At 44.4% G+C, this 16,295-nt stretch overlaps 1 protein-coding gene across 2 annotated transcripts in view; it reads right to left on the bottom strand.

Moving 5' to 3' along the window:
• The window catches only part of LOC115118183 (heme transporter FLVCR2-like), a 79,877-nt gene that overhangs the window by 45,433 nt on the left and 18,149 nt on the right, over positions 1-16,295 (bottom strand). For both annotated transcript variants that reach the window (XM_029646751.2, XM_029646752.2), the window contains exons 3-5: positions 5,047-5,187; positions 4,206-4,273; positions 2,098-2,201 (exon numbers count right to left, since the gene is read on the bottom strand). In XM_029646751.2, the coding sequence (XP_029502611.1) occupies positions 2,098-2,201; positions 4,206-4,273; positions 5,047-5,187 (313 nt within the window). The remainder of the gene's footprint in view (positions 1-2,097; positions 2,202-4,205; positions 4,274-5,046; positions 5,188-16,295) is intronic.

Raw genomic sequence — 16,295 nt, 5'->3', positions numbered from 1 at the left:
AATATACCCACGGTGGTGTGGACAGAACACGGTGTCTAATATACCCACGGTGGTGTGGACAGAACACGGTGTCTAATATACCCACGGTGGTGTGGACAGAACACTGTGTCTAATATACCCACGGTGGTGTGGACAGAACACGGTGTCTAATATACCCACGGTGGTGTGGACAGAACACGGTGGTGTGGACAGAACACGGGTCGTCTAATACACCCATGTACGTCTTTACACAGTAACAGCCAACCAATGAAGTGGGAGTGAACAACACCTAGGGATGTCTCTATTTGCTGAGAGGATAAAGTGGGAGTGGGGCAGGAACAAGGTCAAGTAAACAAATGATGTTGGTGAGACTTATTTTAATCATATATTTTGGGCTACCCTACACATAGAACAGGTCAAATTGGACGACGTTGTTAGGGTTGCAAAATCGCGGTAACTCTCCTAAAATTAGCTGAAATTGCAGTTGGTAGATTTACGGAATAATGAAGAAATATTCAGGAAACCCGGATTCCTCCAACCAGGATTTCTGATTGGGGAAAAAAAAAAAATTTGTGGAAAGTTACTGGCATTTTGCAACCCTACTTACAGTATATGTGGTTTGCATTTTGTTCTGAAACCAGGGTCGGAAAGCTTGGTATTCATATGTCTCCAGCTTTAACATCCCAGCTGGAGGCCAGACCGAGACAGGAACTAAAAGGAGAATGCAGGTAACATTGTCCTAATAAACTGAATCTGTTGTCATGATGGCCAGGTTCAGATGAGGACATTAAGCAAGTATAAAACATTCTCCCTCTCTATCCATCATAGACAAACTTTTTTTTTTTAAAGTGTATATATATATATATATATACATCTTTTTTTTTTAAGTCTCATTCTCAGCCGGCCACGGAGCTAAACGGGAATAACGGAGCCCTCGACACAGATCCCTGCAGTCTCCAGAAAGCTCGTCAACGCTTACAGCCAGAATACAGGTGACACGGACATCTAGTAGAAACTATTACTGCACCTTGTGTTCTCATATCTCGTACGTCTGTAACTACGTACTCATCTCTCCTCTTCTGCAGGTATCCTTTACAGTGTGGAATCCACCACTTCACTTACCATCATCACTATACTGGGCAAAGGCTCTCACGCATCACTGTTTAAGAACGGGCAAAGACTTGGAACTATTGCTGGTTATAATGAAAATGACCCAATAGCCAGCTTGAGGAGATTTGAATAGTACACGTCACGTCCTTACATTGTACAGTGACAACACGTGTTACATGGTAAACATTCTTCCTGAACTAGCGACCATGTGCGGAATGGAGGAGTAGCAAGGGACTGGACGACAAAACTCAAAAATCACATTTTATTTGTCACATGCAACAGGTGAGATGCTTACAATCCCTTAACAAAACAAAGCACGTTTAAGTGTTTAGTTTATTTAGTAAAAATGTTACTTAAGTTAAAAAAAAATAAGACCTTGGACCCCTGAGGGGGTTCTCTGAACTCATGGCCAGTGACCCCATGGAATCAGAGGTTAGGGGTCAGGGGTTTCGGGGAGATAAACAGGCTGCACCTGGACAAACAGAGCTGGGGCCCTGTCCTGTCCCAAGCACACAGCAGGAAACAGAGGGACAAACATCAACATGAAAGAACATGAAACTACGCCAGTCAAGAACAATACAAAAAAATCTGACAATACACACCAACATCCTACACAGTCAAGGAGACAGAAGTCTTCACACAGCCAGCCAACCAACATGAAAGGATAAAACACGAACAGTACAAGAACTGGAGACAAAAAAAGAGTCTCACACAAGTCATTGGTGGAAAAAGATGCAGTGAGTTTCTTTCCCAGTGGGCAACACTAGCTGTGATGACGTCATAACCGGCTTCTTTCACGGGATTGGCTCAAAGCAACTCGACCAACTTCCTGTATGTCCGTTCCACCTTCATTCCACCTTCATTCCACCGTCATTCCACCGTCACTCCACCGTCATTCCACCGTCACTCCACCGTCACTCCACCGTCACTCCACCGTCACTCCACATGATTTTGATGTGTTGTGACCCATGTAAAATTATAATTTAAAATAACCTGGACTTGACTTACTTGTATGTTTTGGTTCTGTCCAACCAGATGCCACAGATCAGTGATCCCACCATGCCAGCGATAATGATGGTGAGACCTATCCTCCCTGCATTCAACTCTTCACCCTGCAGGTCAGGACAGACAGGGGAGACCAGGGTTAGTGTGTGTGTTGGCTCTGGTCTAAAGTAGTGCACGATATAAGGAATAGGGTACCATAGAGCTCTGGTCTAAAGTAGTGCACTATATAAGGAATAGGGTACCATAGAGCTCTGGTCTAAAGTAGTGCACTATATAAGGAATAGGGTACCATAGAGCTCTGGTCTAAAGTAGTGCACTGTATAGGGAATAGGGTACCATAGAGCTCTGGTCTAAAGTAGTGCACGATATAAGGAATAGGGTACCATAGAGCTCTGGTCTAAAGTAGTGCACTATATAGGGAATAGGGTACCATAGAGCTCTGGTCTAAAGTAGTGCACTATATAAGGAATAGGGTACCATAGAGCTCTGGTCTAAAGTAGTGCACTGTATAAGGAATAGGGTACCATAGAGCTCTGGTCTAAAGTAGTGCACTGTATAGGGAATAGGGTACCATAGAGCTCTGGTCTAAAGTAGTGCACTGTATAGGGAATAGGGTACCATAGAGCTCTGGTCTAAAGTAGTGCACTATATAGGGAATAGGGTACCATAGAGCTCTGGTCTAAAGTAGTGCACTGTATAGGGAATAGGGTGCCATTTGTGAAGCACACCATTGTGCATGCTATTCTAACCTATTCTAACCAACTACTGACTAGGTTGGAAACACGTTTCCCTGAGTTTCCATCAGTATTGAACAGAGGAATGTGAAGCTATACAAGCTAGACAGGTCATATCAGGTGGCAGAGGGAGTGACAGTCTCTTTCTGTAGGAGATAACTGGTCATATATTACATGTACATATTACCTCAACTAACATGTTATTTGATACTGAATTCTATACTGATGCTGATCAGGTCAATAGGTTTAGGGCAGTGGTCACCAACGGGTCCATCTCCAAGCCATTCCTAGCCGATCACCAAACATTTCTGTTAAAAACCCAACTGTAAAGCCTTGCGTTCATATTTTATTTTATTTTTTAAACATTTTGCACCGTTGGCAGTAGGTGCACTTGATTCAACAGGCCTAGTGCCGGGAAGGCAAAGTGTTCCCATTTTGAACCCTGTGTCTGAAGGTAGAACTCCACCTACCCAGCAGGCCCAGAGAGCAAATCAAGCGCACCTATTGGCCTACCACTGGCCGATCAGATCGTGTCTGCACAGTTTCCTCGAGCCAGACGCACATCAAATAAAAACTCACAGCAAGGTTGAAAACGTTTAAAACCATGACTAGAGAGAGACTCAACATGTCTTCATGTTTAACCCCCAGCCACAACCCTCTTTAGGTAAGGGTGAATAACACAGGGCTTTTTTAACCAAATAACACGCCCATTGTTGTATTCTAGAATGTTTGTATTGTTAACCAAATAACACGCCCATTGTTGTATTCTAGAATGTTTGTATTGTTAACCAAATAACACGCCCATTGTTGTATTCTAGAATGTTTGTATTGTTAACCAAATAACACGCCCATTGTTGTATTCTAGAATGTTTGTATTGTTAACCAAATAACACGCCAATTGTTGTATTCTAGAATGTTTGTATTGTTAACCAAATAACACGCCCATTGTTGTATTCTAAAATGTTTGCATTGTTAACCAAATAACACGCCCATTGTTGTATTCTAGAATGTTTGTATTGTTAACCAAATAACACGCCCATTGTTGTATTCTAGAATGTTTGCATTGTTAACCAAATAACACGCCCATTGTTGTATTCTAGAATGTTTGTATTGTTAACCAAATAACACACCCATTGTTGTATTCTAGAATGTTTGTATTGTTAACCAAATAACACGCCAATTGTTGTATTCTAGAATGTTTGTATTGTTAACCAAATAACACGCCCATTGTTGTATTCTAGAATGTTTGCATTGTTAACCAAATAACACGCCCATTGTTGCATTCTAGAATGTTTGTATTGTTAACCAAATAACACGCCCATTGTTGTAGTGTTGTCAATGTGTTTCAGTGCCCACATACTGCAGTGTAGGACTTACAGGGTAGTGCTCGATGATCATGCGGTTCAGTAGCGTGCCCACAGCATAAAAGCAGCCCACGTTCAGTCCTGTTGGTGAGAGAAAAAGCAAGTGAGGACCAGTCAACAGGGACTTTCAGGGAGCTTTCTGACTTCACCCACAGCAGTTACACTATTACTGTGGACTTCACCCACAGCACTGCATTCTTACCTGGTTGTTGTCATCTTATTTCACCGTTTTCTCCTGGTACTTTCCAGATGTGACCCTACTCTTTCAGCACCGTAAACTACAGTGCTTCCATTAATATATGAGACCAATAAGTTGTTTTTTAAACAAAGAGAAACATAAAAACATTGTTTTACACGTTGACATGCAACCATAACATTTCCTTGTGGGACAGCCAATGACATCCTAGCTTGCACAGAGTCCTTTCCTATAGGACAACACATTAATGGTGCACCTGTGATGCAGTGTGGGAAATATGGGCACATTGCTGTGGTGCAGGTAGCCTAGCGTTGGGCCAGTAACCAAAAGGTTGTTGGTTCCAATCTCTGAGCCAACTTGGTGGAAAAATCTGTTGATGTGCCCTTGAGCAAGACACTTAACCAAAATTGCTCTGGATAAGTGTCTACCAAATGACAAAAAAAAAAGTAGTTTGCTGGGTAACTGTAGGTCAGGTAGAACAGGTAACACACTGGCAGACAGTTCACAACTAGCCTGTCTACTTGAAACATAATACCCGAGACATGACAGTTATGTTTTCACGTTATCCTTCCTGGCTATGATGAATGCATAACCAGGACAGCCCTGGACAGCTCAGCTCAACACAGATCAGTAGTGATACAAGGGGTTAAGTACTGACCGTATGTGAGGATGAGGAGGAGGAAGGGTTTGTTTCGGAGCAGCCTGAGGATGGAGGCGGTGTAGGAGTACTGTTCTGGAGAGATACAGCGAGCTGTGGCCTGGGCCTGGGTGGGAGGGAGCTCCGGACGCTCCTGGAACACTGAAGAGAGACAGAAAGAGACATCAGTAACACAGTCAAAAGAACGGGATATTTATGAATGAATCAGAGTGGGTTATACAGAGAAGATGCAGAGAGCATTGATTCAGAGAGCCTATACACTTGTGCCTATATACAGGTTGAAAATGGCAGACTGGGACACTGATAAGTGCCTAAATTGGAACGCAGCGGCTGTACAGCAACATGCCGTCAAAGCTCAGGATCTGAGCTTCTCGGGATCTGAGCTTCTCGGGATCTGAGCTTCTCGGGATCTGAGCTTCTCGGGATCTGAGCTTCTCGGGATCTGAGCTTCTCGGGATCTGAGCTTCTCAGGTTTAGCTAGTCATGTCGGCTACAGAACAGGCTTTCAAAATTATGCCCGCCAAACCCAGATGAAGATTATTTTTTTTTAAATGGACAGCTTTTGAAGTTCATAAACATTAACTGTGTAAAAGTGGGGATGCAGGGTTGTGTTCCAAACAAAACTACTACAAGTGTGCTTGTTCTAGTTACTCAACGGCACAGAGAGGAGATAAAAAATAAAAATACATTTTTTTAAAATCATTTTTTAAACACCTTATATAGTTGAAGGATATTCTTCGAGTCATAAAAGTGCATTGAAATTACTTAGGAACTGTGCACACTTTGAAGAGGTGTGTGGCCACTTGGGAAACACCAGTTCGACCTCTCACTCAAACCTTTGTCATTTACTGGTATGATGTTGCACCTCCAAATGTCCCATGGATATTTCTTATCATGTACGAAGAGTATTTTCAGATTTTTTTTTCAGTAAATGTAAGATGCAGGTTGAAAACAGTGTAATGTTTGTATTCAGTCTCGTCAGGTGACTTTGTCGTCACCTTTGTGTCCTTTATCATGTTTATGCATTTCCATAATTTTTCCTACAAGAAACATTTCAGATTTAGCCTTATCCATACAGGCCAATTCCCATCAGAGTAAGGGATTCAGCGCAGCTTCATATAGCCTCTAAACAAGGGCTGTCCAATCCTCTTCTTGGAGATCTACCATCCTGTGGGTTCTCAGTCAAACCCTCTTCCTGGAGATCTTGAGGACAGTAGATCTCCAGGAAGAGGGTTGGACTGAAAACCCACAGGACAGTAGATCTCCAGGAAGAGGGTTGGAGTGAAAACCCACAGGACAGTAGATCTCCAGGAAGAGGATTGGAGTGAAAACCCACAGGACAGTAGATCTCCAGGAAGAGGGTTGGACTGAAAACCCACAGGACAGTAGATCTCCAGGAAGAGGGTTGGACTGAAAACCCACAGGACAGTAGATCTCCAGGAAGAGGGTTGGACTGAAAACCCACAGGACAGTAGATCTCCAGGAAGAGGGTTGGACTGAAAACCCACAGGACAGTAGATCTCCAGGAAGAGGGCTGGACTGAAAACCCACAGGACAGTAGATCTCCAGGAAGAGGGCTGGACTGAAAACCTACAGGACAGTAGATCTCCAGGAAAAGGTTGGACTGAAAACCCACAGGACAGTAGATCTCCAGGAAGAGGGTTGGACTGAAAACCCACAGGACAGTAGATCTCCAGAAAAAGGGTTGGGCAGCCCTGGTCTAGAGGCTATTGTCTGAACATGCAAAACAGGTTTTCCCTCAGTGTTGTAATTGGTGCTTTCCACACTCCGATACAGTGTCGACCTGTCATCCAGGGCCTGTTTTGAGCCCCAGATGTTTAGCTAAAATAAAATAGTTACCCTGTTTCACATGTCCTTTTGGCATTAATTCATGTCACATATCAGTGTGCAAACAATGTGGAAGAAAAAGAATCCTTGAGTTATTAAAGCCGCAAACATTGCCTCTGAGTACGGCAGCTCCAAAACGCAGGTGTTTCAGCCTCTGTGCTTTTCTGTGGTGGAGGGGCAGCCAGCGAAAGCACATAGCATAGGTGTTGGTAATCTTCTCTAGTTGCGCCGTGATTGGCTCAGTGTTCTGTCACTCATGGGGACACTACATCGCCACAGTCATCATCAAATCAGGTCAACAATCTACTGTCAAATCTTTCTCAATCCTTGTCTCTTTTCCAAGGTAAACAGGATAAAACACCCACCCACCTTGGGCCAGAAAAAGTTGAATACAAAGGCCATTCTGTCAATCCAGCATGAATTTATCCAGACAATTCCAGACTTTGATGACCAAGTTTGCCCACAAGAAAGACCGCTGCACCCACCTTCTGTTCAAGTGAGCAACGCACAACAATGGGGGAGTCCAAAAAATATATATATAAATTATGTGATATGCCAGGGAGATATGTGCATTCAGAAAGTATTCAGACCCCTTGACTTTTCCACATTTTGTTACAGCCTTTTTCTAAAAGGATTCAATTATTATTTTTCTCAATACACAATGACAAAGCAAAAAACTGTTTTAGACATTTTTGCGAATTTATTCAGACCCTTTTGCTATGAGACTCAAAATTGAGCTCAGGTGCATCATGTTTCCATTGATCAACTTGATTGCAGCCCACCTGTGGTAAATTCAATTGATTGGACATGAGTTGGAAAGGCACACACCTTACAGTTGACACTTGATACGGAAATGCGTTTTAATAAATGATTAGAATATTACACTCTTGAAATCATAAGTCTGAAACCATGTGATTGTATGAAATTGATTTAAATCATTGGATTATTCTAATGCATGTATGTAAGTGTTAGAATCATTTTGATTTTTATAATAGTGTGTGTGGTTTTAGTCAGTGGAATAATAATATGTACACTGGAGTGTAAGTTCTTAGTCAGAATCAGCATTTTGGGAACAATGTGTCTAGTATTTTGATAACAGACGGTCTCTGTCTGAGCCAGATCCGGGGAGACCTTGGCTGGGACACTGAGAATTTCCCAGTCCCAGGTCTCTCCTTATTTTAGGGGAGGGCAGGAAGACGCTATTCTCACGGACGCCCCTAGTCTCTATTGGCGGGCGGATTTGGTGATTTGTGTGGAAGTATGTGTGTCACTATAAAATTGAAGATCTTTGTAGTGTGCACGTCAGAATGTTCCGTGAATAAACATTTAACTTTGGTAGACTGGGCCTCTGTCTGTTCTCATTTCTATCAGTATCTTACAAATCCTGATACAACAGACAGTAATATAATTGAATTGGTTAATGAACAGGAGAACAGAATTCTCTTAACACTGTATGTCAGAGCAATAACTGAGGTTGAAGGAATTGTCTGTAGAACTCAGAGACAGGATCTGGGGAAGTGTCCCCCCCAAAAATGTCTGCAGCATTGAATGTCCAAGAACACAGTGGCCTCCATTCTCAAAAGGAAAAAGTTTGGAACCACCAAGACTCTTCTTAGAGCTGGCCGTCCGACCAAACTGAGCAATCAGGGGAGAAGGGCCTTGGTCAGGGAGGTGAACAAGAACCCAATGGTCACTCTGACAGAGCTCCAGAGTTACTGTGGAGATGGGAGAACCTTCCAGAAGGACAACACTCTCTGCAGCACTCCACCAATCAGGCTTTCATGGTAGAGTGGCCAAACGGAAGCCACTCCTCAGTAAAAGGCACATGACAGCCCGCTTGGAGGAAACAGATACAAAAGTATCTATATCCACAGTAAAACGAGTCCTATATCGACATAACCTGAAAGGCCACACAGCAAGGAAGAAGCCACTGCTCCAAAACCACCATAAAAAACAAAGCCAGGGGACACATGAGGACAAAGATCGTACTTTTTGGAGAAATGTCCTCTGGTCTGATGAAACAAAAATAGAACTGTTTGGCCATAATGACCATCGTTTTGTTTGGAGGAAAAAAGGGGAGGCTTGCAAGCAAAAGAACAACATCCCAACCGTGAAGCACGGGGGTGGCAGCATCATGTTGTGGGGGTGCTTTGCTGCAGAAGGGACTGGTGCACTTCACAAAATAGATGGCATCATGAGGAGGAGAATTATGTGGATATGTTGAAGCAACATCTCAAGACATCAGTCAGGAAGTTAAAGCTTGGTCACAGATGGGTCTTCCAAATGGACAGTGACCCCAAGCATACTTCCAAAGTTGTGGCAAAATGGCTTAAAGACAAAGTCAAGGTATTGGAGTGGCCATCACAAAACCCTCACCTCAATCCTATAGAAAATGTGTGGGCAGAACTGAAAAAGCGTGTGCAAGCAAGAAGGCCTACAAACCTGACTCAGGTACAGCAGCTCTGTCAGGAGGAATGGGCCAAAATTCACCCAACATATTGTGGGAAGCTTGTGGAAGGCTACCCGAAACGTTTGATCCAAGTTAAACAATTTAAAGGCAATGCTAGCCAAATACTAATTGAGTGTATGTAAACTTCTGACCCACTGGGAATGTAATGAAAGAAATAAAAGCTGAAAAAAAAAAAATATCACTATTATTCTGACATTTCACATGATCCTAACTGACCTAAGACAGGGAATTTTTACTAGGATAAAAATGTCAGCAATTGTGAAAAACGGAGTTTAAATGTATTTGGCTAAGGTGTATGTAAACTTCCGACTTCAACTGTGCACAGACACTAAAATCACCACTTCTTCCCATAGGAGATACATTCAGAGAGTATTTACTACTGACACTTACTTTTTCCAAATGGTTTAATTTAAAACGTGTCACTGGCCCACATACAATACCCCAAAATGTCAAAGAGGAAACATGAGGCCAATGGAGACTTTAAAACAGTTCGGGACCAAATCGACAGAGTGAAAAGGAGGAAGTCTGTACTGAATAAAAATATTCCAAAAACATGCATCCTGTTTGCAGCCAGGTACTAAAGTCATCATGCAAAACAATTAACTTCTTGTCCTGAATACAAAGCATTATGTTTGGAGCAAATCCATTACAAACACTTTACTGAGTACCACTCTCCATATTGTCAAGCATAATGGTGGATGCATCAAGTTATGGGTATGCTTGTAATTGTTAAGGACTGGTGACTTTTCCAGGTCAAAAATATTTACAGAATGGAGCGAAGCACAGGCAAAACCCTAGAGGAAAACCTGGTGGTCTGCTTTCCACCAGACACTAGGGATGAAGTCACCTTCGAGCTGGATCACATCCGGCCTTGATTGGGAGTCCCATAGGGCGGCGCAGCGTTGAGCCGGGGTAGGCAGTCATTGTAATTAAAAATGTGTTCTTAACTGACTTGCCAAGTTAAACAAAAGGTTCCATTGATTTAAAAATATATATATATATATATATATAAAATAAATCATGGCTTTCGAGGGCTAAAAGAGACAGAGTAACAGTAACAAATACTGAAAGCCTCTGTCTAGAATGGCCCCCTATTACCCATGGGCCCAGGGCAAAAGAAGTGCAAAAGAAGTGTACTATAGAGTGAATAATGAGCCATGTCGGACTCGGCCCTCGTCCCAAAGGAACGTCAACTGTGGAATCCTGACTGTGACATGATGTGCCTCAAGCAGACTTTCTCTTGACAGAGCTTTCAGAGAGGAGTCTGGGGGTGAAGAAATGCTGCAGATGTCTTTGTGGTTCTTATCTCAGAGCCAGCCCTCCCTGGGGCGTCTCAACCAGCAGGGGTTATCAGTGAACTAGCCCCTTCCTCCCTGGGGCGTCTCGACCACAGCACGAGTCTACTCCAACTAAGTACTCTAACCTAGACTGTACTCACTGAACTGGAACCCACAGCTACACAGACCCAAGACAACAAACTCTTAATGAAACCTATTGGCTGCTGAGACCTGTCTGTGTACACCATCCGTGGAACAGGCCTTGAGACAGCAGCAGAGACAGCGGTCTACAGGATAATCAGAATGTTGAAAGTCTTGGCTTCGTCTCTCTAGGAATGGGTGAAGAACAAGTCAATAACACCCTCAGCTTACCTCAGACCCAAGACATTATTAAAGGCCCTGTGAAAGACTAGTGTCCAGTGTTCTTGTACATCAAACAGAGACAGGAGATCGGGGCTGTTCTAACATGGACAAGGCTACTTACTTCCTGACAAGACATTGAAACTAAAGGCTTGTTGGAGAGGAATCAAACAATCTTAGAAATGGGCTCCCGGGTGGCGCAAGCGGTCTAATGCACTGCATCTCAGTGCTTGAGGAGTCACTACAGACACCCTGGTTCGAATTCAGGTTGTATCACAACCGGCCGTTATTGGCCCAGCGTCATCCGCGTTTGGCCGGTGTAGGCCGCCATTGTAAATAAGAATTTTGTTTTTAACGGACCTTCCTTGTTAAATTAAAATGGCGACTTACCCAGAAATACAGAGCTGTCAAAAAGGTAATTCTAACATGTATTGACTCAGGGGTGTAAATAGTTTTGTAAATGAGATATTTCTATATTTAAAATTTTCCTTACATTTTTTTTTTGTATTTTTAAAAGCACTTTGTCATTATTATTAAATTAATAATAACAATGACTAACTAAGTACTCAGCCAGCAAGCATACACAATACTGTATGAATCAATGTACTTAAAACCCTGGAAAACGTGTTGTATTATTTGCAGCCGCAACATATTATTACTCTTCCAAATAAATAAACATAAGAACTGGGCCTTCAGCCATTTAGAGAGAGACTCTTATAGACCTAGAGGCTATTGTCTGAACAAGCAAATATTGGAAGGTGTTTAAAATGGGTTTTGCCTCAGTCTTGTTCGTTCAAAACTTATGAGACAAAAGTACAGCTCACCATTCAACAGGTTTTTAGGCTTCAGCTAGCTGACAATTATTTTAGATTAAAAAAATTTTTTAAAAAGTTTTTCAAGGATTAAAACAAGACCATAAACAAAAAAATATCAGACCCAAAGGAATGTCAACTGTGGAATTGTGACACGACTTGCTTAAAGCGGACGTTCTCCCGGGAGAGCCAGCTTTCAGACTGGAGTCAGTGGGCAGAGAGCTGCGACAGATATCTTTGTGTGCAGATGTCTCTGTTCTTATCTCTAAGCTACAGTCTTCCCTGGGGTGTCTCAACCAGCAGGAGTGTACTCTTTGCTAAGTACTGTTTTAAAACTGTCCTCGCTGAACAGGCACCCCGAGGTACACTCAGACTCAAGACACTGAAGGCCCTGAAGGCCCTGATAGACTAGCGTCCAGGGAGTGTACTTGTACACGCTATAGGAGATCGGCTCCTGCCTTATGTACGATTCCGGCTTGTACAAGGCTACTTTTTTAACTCGTTGGAGTGAAATGAAGCTGTTCTAGATATACACAGTACCTTAGTACTCAGCTACTGTAGTATGCATGTAAAGCACTGTGAAAGTCAAATGTACTGAAAACCATGGCAAGGCAAATGCCACATTCAGGCTAATATTCACATCTTAAAACTCATTGTTGTACTCTTCCAGATTCACACACACATCCATATAAAAACACCCGAAGCATGCACGTCAACGCTTTCTGTCCTCCTTCATCCATTGAGAGACATGAACCTAGAGAACCGTCTCTGCTGTCCACAACATTCTCCAGCTAGAGAACCGTCTCTGCTGTCCACAACATTCTCCAGCTAGAGAACCGTCTCTGCTGTCCACAACATTCTCCAGCTAGAGAACCGTCTCTGCTGTCCACAACATTCTCCAGCTAGAGAACCGTCTCTGCTGTCCACAACATTCTCCAGCTAGAGAACCGTCTCTGCTGTCACACAACATTCTCCAGCTAGAGAACCGTCTCTGCTGTCACACAACATTCTCCAGCTAGAGAACAGTCTCTCTGTCACAACATTCTCCAGCTAGAGAACAGTCTCTGCTGTCATTCTCCACAACATTCTCCAGCTAGAGAACCGTCTCTTCTCCAGCTGTCTCTGCTGTCACAACATTCTCCAGCTAGAGAACCGTCTCTGCTGTCCACAACTTCTCCAGCTGAGAACCGTCTCTGCTGTCACAACATTCTCCAGCAGAGAACTCTCTGCTGTCAGACAACATTCTCCAGCTAGAGAACAGTCTCTGCTGTCCACAACATTCTCCAGCTAGAGAACCGTCTCTGCTGTCAGACAACATTCTCCAGCTAGAGAACCGTCTCTGCTGTCACACAACATTCTCCAGCTAGAGAACCGTCTCTGCTGTCACACAACATTCTCCAGCTAGAGAACCGTCTCTGCTGTCAGACAACATTCTCCAGCTAGAGAACCGTCTCTGCTGTCAGACAACATTCTCCAGCTAGAGAACCGTCTCTGCTGTCAGACAACATTCTCCAGCTAGAGAACCGTCTCTGCTGTCAGACAACATTCTCCAGCTAGAGAACCGTCTCTGCTGTCACACAACATTCTCCAGCTAGAGAACAGTCTCTGCTGCTAGAGAACCGTCACACAACATTCTCCAGCTAGAGAACCGTCTCTGCCGTCTCCAGCTAGAGAACAGACAACATTCTCCAGCTAGAGAACCGTCTCTGCTGTCCACAACATTCTCCAGCTAGAGAACCGTCTCTGCTGTCAGACAACATTCTCCAGCTGAACCGTGTCCACAACATTCTCCAGCAGAACCGTCTCTGCTGTCACACAACATTCTCCAGCTAGAGAACAGTCTCTGCTGTCACACAACATTCTCCAGCTAGAGAACAGTCTCTGCTGTCCACAACATTCTCCAGCGAGAGAACAGTCTCTGCTGTCTCACAACATTCTCCAGCTAGAGAACCGTCTCTGCTGTCTCACAACATTCTCCAGCTAGAGAACCGTCTCTGCCGTTAGACAACATTCTCCAGCTAGAGAACCGTCTCTGCTGTCTCACAACATTCTCCAGCTAGAGAACAGTCTCTGCTGTCTCACAACATTCTCCAGCTAGAGAACCGTCTCTGCTGTCTCACAACATTCTCCAGCTAGAGAACAGTCTCTGCTGCACGACAACATTCTCCAGCTAGAGAACCGTCTCTGCTGCACGACAACATTCTCCAGCTAGAGAACCGTCTCTGCTGTCCACAACATTCTCCAGCTAGAGAACCGTCTCTGCTGAGAGCTAGAGAACCGTCTCTGCTGTCCACAACATTCTCCAGCTAGAGAACCGTCTCTGCTGTCCACAACATTTCCAGCTAGAGAACCAGACAACATTGTCCAGCTAGAGAACAGTCTCTGCTGTCCACAACATTCTCCAGCTAGAGAACCGAAACATTCTCCAGCTAGAGAACCGTCTGCTGTCCACAACATTCTCCAGCTAGAGAACCGTCTCTGCTGTCCACAACATTCTCCAGCTAGAGAACCGTCTCTGCTGTCCACAACATTCTCCAGCTAGAGAACCGTCTCTGCTGTCCACAACATTCTCCAGCTAGAGAACCGTCTCTCCTGTCAGACAACATTCTCCAGCTAGAGAACCGTCTCTGCTGTCAGACAACATTGTCCAGCTAGAGAACAGTCTCTGCTGTCCACAACATTCTCCAGCTAGAGAACAGTCTCTGCTGTCCACAACATTCTCCAGCTAGAGAACCGTCTCTGCTGTCCACAACATTCTCCAGCTAGAGAACCGTCTCTGCTGTCTCACAACATTCTCCAGCTAGAGAACCGTCTCTGCTGCTAGAGAACCGTCTCTGCTGTCAGACAACATTCTCCAGCTCTCCAGCTGTCGCACAACATTCTCCAGCTCTCTCTGCTGTCGCACAACATTCTCCAGCTAGAGAACCGTCTCTGCTGTCGCACAACATTCTCCAGCTAGAGAACCGTCTCTGCTGTCGCACAACATTCTCCAGCTAGAGAACCGTCTCTGCTGTCGCACAACATTCTCCAGCTAGAGAACCGTCTCTGCTGTCACACAACATTCTCCAGCTAGAGAACCGTCTCTGCTGCACGACAACATTCTCCAGCTAGAGAACCGTCTCTGCTGTCAGACAACATTGTCCAGCTAGAGAACAGTCTCTGCTGTCCACAACATTCTCCAGCTAGAGAACCGTCTCTGCTGCACGACAACATTCTCCAGCTAGAGAACCGTCTCTGCTGTCAGACAACATTCTCCAGCTAGAGAACCGTCTCTGCTGTCAGACACATTGTCCAGCTAGAGAACCGTCTCTGCTGTCAGACACATTGTCCAGCTAGAGAACAGTCTCTGCTGTCCACAACATTCTCCAGCTAGAGAACAGTCTCTGCTGTCAGACAACATTCTCCAGCTAGAGAACCGTCTCTGCTGTCACACAACATTCTCCAGCTAGAGAACAGTCTCTGCTGTCTCACAACATTCTCCAGCTAGAGAACCGTCTCTGCTGTCCACAACATTCTCCAGCTAGAGAACCGTCTCTGCTGCACGACAACATTCTCCAGCTAGAGAACAGTCTCTGCTGTCCACAACATTCTCCAGCTAGAGAACCGTCTCTGCTGTCAGACAACATTCTCCAGCTAGAGAACCGTCTCTGCTGTCAGACAACATTGTCCAGCTAGAGAACAGTCTCTGCTGTCCACAACATTCTCCAGCTGTCATTGTCCAGCTAGAGAACAGTCTCTGCCGTTAGACAACATTCTCCAGCTAGAGAACCGTCTCTCCGTTAGACTTGTCCAGCTAGAGAACCGTCTCTGCCGTTAGACAACATTGTCCAGCTAGAGAACCGTCTTCTCCAGCTAGAGAACCGTCTCTGCTGTCAGACAACATTCTCCAGAACAACAGTCTCTGAGAACTGTCAGACAACATTCTCCAGCTAGAGAACCGTCTGCTGTCCACAACATTCTCCAGCTAGAGAACCGTCTCTGCTGTCCACAACATTCTCCAGCTAGAGAACCGTCTCTGCTGTCCACAACATTCTCCAGCTAGAGAACCGTCTCTGCTGTCCACAACATTCTCCAGCTAGAGAACCGTCTCTGCTGTCCACAACATTCTCCAGCTAGAGAACACAACATTCTCCAGCTAGAGAACAGTCTCTGCTGTCCACAACATTGTCCAGCTAGAGAACCGTCTCTGCTGTCAGACAACATTCTCCAGCTAGAGAACCGTCTCTGCTGTCAGACAACATTCTCCAGCTAGAGAACCGTCTCTGCTGTCAGACAACATTCTCCAGCTAGAGAACCGTCTCTGCTGTCCACAACATTCTCCAGCTAGAGAACCGTCTCTGCTGTCCACAACATTCTCCAGCTAGAGAACAGTCTCTGCTGTCTCACAACATTCTCCAGCTAGAGAACAGTCTCTGCTGTCTCACAACATTCTCCAGCTAGAGAACAGTCTCTGCTGTCTCACAACATTCTCCAGCTAGAGAA

This window comes from Oncorhynchus nerka, linkage group LG13, assembly GCF_034236695.1.
Source record: "Oncorhynchus nerka isolate Pitt River linkage group LG13, Oner_Uvic_2.0, whole genome shotgun sequence".
Classification (NCBI taxonomy): Eukaryota; Metazoa; Chordata; class Actinopteri; order Salmoniformes; family Salmonidae; genus Oncorhynchus; species Oncorhynchus nerka.
Note: the sequence above shows the minus strand (reverse complement) of the source record. Positions and strands in the feature narration are given on the sequence as shown.